The sequence below is a fragment of the Morone saxatilis genome, unplaced genomic scaffold (genome assembly GCF_004916995.1).
Source record: "Morone saxatilis isolate NCDOM2014 unplaced genomic scaffold, NCSU_SB_2.0 Contig2, whole genome shotgun sequence".
Taxonomy (NCBI): Eukaryota; Metazoa; Chordata; class Actinopteri; family Moronidae; genus Morone; species Morone saxatilis.
This window is the reverse complement of record NW_023339762.1, coordinates 19,814,188-19,818,296: the sequence shown is the minus strand read 5'-3', so window position 1 is coordinate 19,818,296 and position 4,109 is coordinate 19,814,188. Positions and strand designations below refer to the sequence as shown.

The 4,109-nt window shown below is 42.4% G+C and overlaps 1 protein-coding gene across 1 annotated transcript in view; it reads right to left on the bottom strand.

The window, feature by feature from the left end:
• The window catches only part of itpr2 (inositol 1,4,5-trisphosphate receptor, type 2), a 52,788-nt gene extending 52,550 nt beyond the window's left edge, over positions 1-238 (bottom strand). Inside the window, exon 1 of the mRNA XM_035664916.1 lies at positions 129-238. Coding sequence (XP_035520809.1) covers positions 129-238 — 110 coding nt within the window. The remainder of the gene's footprint in view (positions 1-128) is intronic.
• Between the last annotated feature and the right edge of the window lie 3,871 nt (positions 239-4,109).

Genomic DNA, 4,109 nt, shown 5'->3' with positions numbered 1-4,109 from the left:
AAACTGTAGTCTAATTGTGGTATCACAGTCAAACACAAATACACAAAGCAGAGCCTCTGTCTAGTATTAAAACCAATCATTTGAATACACGGTTCAAAACCACACCGGCTCTACGGCTGACTGGCTACCTGCCGGATGAAAAGCTCTGCTGGCAGCACAAGAAAGAGTGACAGCGCTGTACACCATCGTGTCCATCTCCGTAGAGCTCTCCCAGTATCTGGGCTGATGATCTGAACATTTCTGGATGGAGTTCATTTAATTTAACACAGCTTTGATCTACACTTTCCAGCCCAGTAGGAAGGAAGGTTTGGGGGCGTGGGAGGTCTGCTCAGTCTTGTGATTTGTATCAGGACAGATAAACTGGGGGTAACATGACATCCAAGTTTGGTTGACATCCAAGGTTTGTCCCTTCTAGACAACTGTAGAAACATGGTGGTTTAACATGGCGGACCCCATGGAAGGCAGTCCGCAACTCATTCTAAGGTAATGAAAACATATAACTAGACTTTTGATTATAAGTAACAAAAACATTTATCAACATGGTGTGTGTAAAATGTTGTGAACTGTGAATTGTGCTTCTACTGTCAGTAGGCACAGGCTACCGTGAGCTGCTGCCACCAGAGGAAACTATGTGGTTTCTGTGCAAGGTTGATTAGAGGGCATTGGAAGGGTGTCATCCAGTTAATAACTGCCTTGTTTCCCCACATCTAGTCTTTTATATGCTTGTTACTGACTACTGACAGTTTTAGGGAGGCACAGCAGGTGAGTGAATATTCTCACTTTTAGTTAAATTTCTGAAACTGATGACAGATCTCTAGAATAAATGCTTTGGTGCACAAAAAGCTAAAAGGGATTCATGTTGCAAAAGAACCTTTCTTATAACACTGTGCAAACGGTGCACACGGTTAGTATTCATATTCATTTCAGCCGCCTCCATGTTAGTAGGCAGCGCTGAGAAGACTGAGGGTGATGGTGCTCATAAAAGCTGTAATGGCAGAAAGCCCATTACTTAGTTGAATTGGAGGAGTAACTGCAGGCAAAACAATGGAGACGGAAAAGAGCGGGTTTACGAACAGAATACCTAAACCATTAAAAGCGGTCAGAGGGGGGTCACAAGCTTTTCTTTCTTCATGTGACTCAAATGCAAGTCGGAGCTACAGCAGTGAAATCATCTATTCTGCATTTGAAAATGTGAGAAAAGATTAGAAGCCTTGTTTAGTTGCTGCAACTTGTTTGTTTAAACAGACCAAAACAATCGATTAATCTGAAGTTACACCTATCTTGGAGGTTTTATTTAAGGCTGTATTTAGTGTGGGAGTAACTCTAATCCTCTTTCAGGAAATCGGTTTAGTTAAGTCAAGACAAGGCAAAAGCCGGACAGACATGTCTGAGAGAGCTAATGTGAGACAATCTGGTTTAAAAGTACAATTTAGTTGAAAACTACGTTTAAGTCCAGTTCTGTGAGGGCAAAGGTCACAGTGTTTGAGGGAGTTTTTGTGTGTTCTGTTGACCACATACAGTGTTTGTAGTCTTTATACCTGAGAAAATGTTGTAACTTATAATATATTCTATGACACCAGCTATGAATTTATATATCAAAGACTCCATATCATCCCATTCCCCTCATCCCATTTGCACCAAAGGCCGAGGTGCACAAGCACATCCATTCATCCCGTCCACTGAGGAGAAACATAATGCAATGCACAATTCCACCAATTCATGCAAAGCTGGCAGCCTCTGCTGAAGTGAGCTGAGCCATTTCCTATTTATGCCACAGCACCCCATCAGTGTCAATCCAGAGGCTGTGTATTATTTCCTCAGACTCTATATCAGACTTGCATCTAAATGAGAAACAATAGAGGCCAACAGGAAGCAGAATCAAGTGCTAAATGGCTAAACAGGAAAGGCTCTCTCTCGTGCTCATAAATAAGTAACCTTAAGTCCGCAAACAGCCGGGCTTTAGTTCAAACAGAGAGGCTTTGACGGAGGGTGACACAGTCGGCGCAAGAGTTTGCTCTGTAACCGAGTTAAACATGAACGAACGATATGTGTACCAGGCTGGACACAGGCAAGCTAATTTTAGCTCCATTGCTTGTGTAGAGCAGAGTAAGACAACAACGCAGGAAAGAAAAATACAGTATGTAATGCAGAGCAGCAGATCTGATATGTTTCTTCTTTTGAGTGTTATTTAATAAGGAAAAACTGAAGGAAACAGTACTGACTCATCTGAAAGAAAAAGTGTACATGTGAAAGATTTAGAACAAGTCTGCTACTGCATGTTTCAACTTGCGGCTAAAGCAGTCCAGTAATCTAAGTGAGTCATACACTTCCTCATTAAATGCATCCTATCATTATTTCACTTCTAATGGAACACATAAATAAATGGGAAACTAATTGTCTTAACCAATGGATACAGAATCATTTTATATTCGTCTTGCTAAAAAGTCCAAAAATGATACCAAAATGAACCTTTCTGATAATTAACAACGTGAATCAGCACAAGATCCAAAGAGGTCAAGGTCACTAAAGGATCTGGATCGGCCAGAGGACCTCATAAGAAACTCAAAGGTCATTTGAGTGTTTACAATGTAAGGTGTGTGGGGAGATTCAATGTTATCCTAAGCAAACATGGGCATGAGTAGCCTTGTGTAGCCGAGGTTACATTGTGCTGACAGGGGCTGTGGCTCAAGGAGGTTCCTGCAGGTTTTTTTTTTTTGCTTTGGATACGGTTGTTCTCCCTGGGCCTTGGTGAGCTCTGGCACAGCACAGCTCCTGTCAAACTACATGAGTTATTGAATCGCTGATAAGAGTTTCCCTGCTTTGCTTCACAACAACAAGAGCTGTGAACAATCGTCACTCTGCTCTTTTGCATTTCGAAATTTACAGCCCTTCTGTGCATGTGTGTGCTGCTGCTGCTTACATTTGCACTGGCACAACTCTCTACAGTTATGGGAGCTTTTCAGCAAAAGAAAGTAGGTTGGCTGCATGCACTCCTGCAGATAGCGAGGCGGGGAACATTGTTACGTACAAACCAGGTTACGTACAAACCAGGTTGTAAGTCAAGGTACTAACTGTTATGATCCTCCGCAGCACTAGGCATTAAAGAAAAGGTTGTAATATGCCAACTGTGGTTAAGTTACTGTTTGCAAGAGAAAAATTACGGAAGAAAGAGTTGAGAAAGAGAGTGAGAAACAGGGTGAGGAAAAGGGAGAGGAGGTGGGTGGGGCACACTCATTCCTCAGGGCCAGTTGAACTTTCCACGCTCGTTCTGCAGGCTCAGAGGCCAGAGTGCACCCGGAACCACCGAGGCATTCAGTTCAGGAGGAACTACAGACAAACTGCTCATGGCTTAAAGCACTTATGTGTGGAGACACATTAAAAAGAAGTTTCCATCACACCTACACACAGCCGTATATATGAAGTCAAACTGACAACTGACGGACTGACTGTGTGAGCTGTGACATAAAAACTTCACATTACAATTTAAAAGCACCAAAACTCATGGAGCAGTGTCTTGAAAACCCTCATCACAAGTTGAATATGTGACAGAGCAGTCCCACAAAACTTCACAGATCATTTCACTTGATTAATTATTAGCGAGTATAAAAGAGAAAGATCAGTGAAAAGTCTGACAAATGTCTTATACATCTTGATGTTATTCCTTCTTTCCTACCCCATTACTTATCTTGTGACTCACTGGAGGTGTGCCGACCCCCAGGTTGCTTTAAATGGTAAAATGGTTAAAAGTCACTGAAAAATAAATAATAAAGTTCCTACCATATTATGGCAGGAACTTGAAGGGATTTTGAACTCAAGATCTTTCCTCTCCCCAAATCAAAATGTGTCTCAGATCCCATCAAAACGAAACCTCACCGTGGCCCCCTCTGGACCCTAGTTTAAAGACCACTACCATTTCTCTGCCTGGTTTAACGCGCTGCTTTGCATTCCTGCTACATTTGCGTAAACGTGAAGAATTTCCTGAGAAGCTGCATTTAGCGCGCTGAAAGGCCTTGACCACAAGTTGCACACTTTAAGTTCAGACTTGAGCAGTTGCCAGTGAACGTGTGTAGATGAGGAGGGTGTGTAGATGCGTTTGTGTGGGGGGGGTA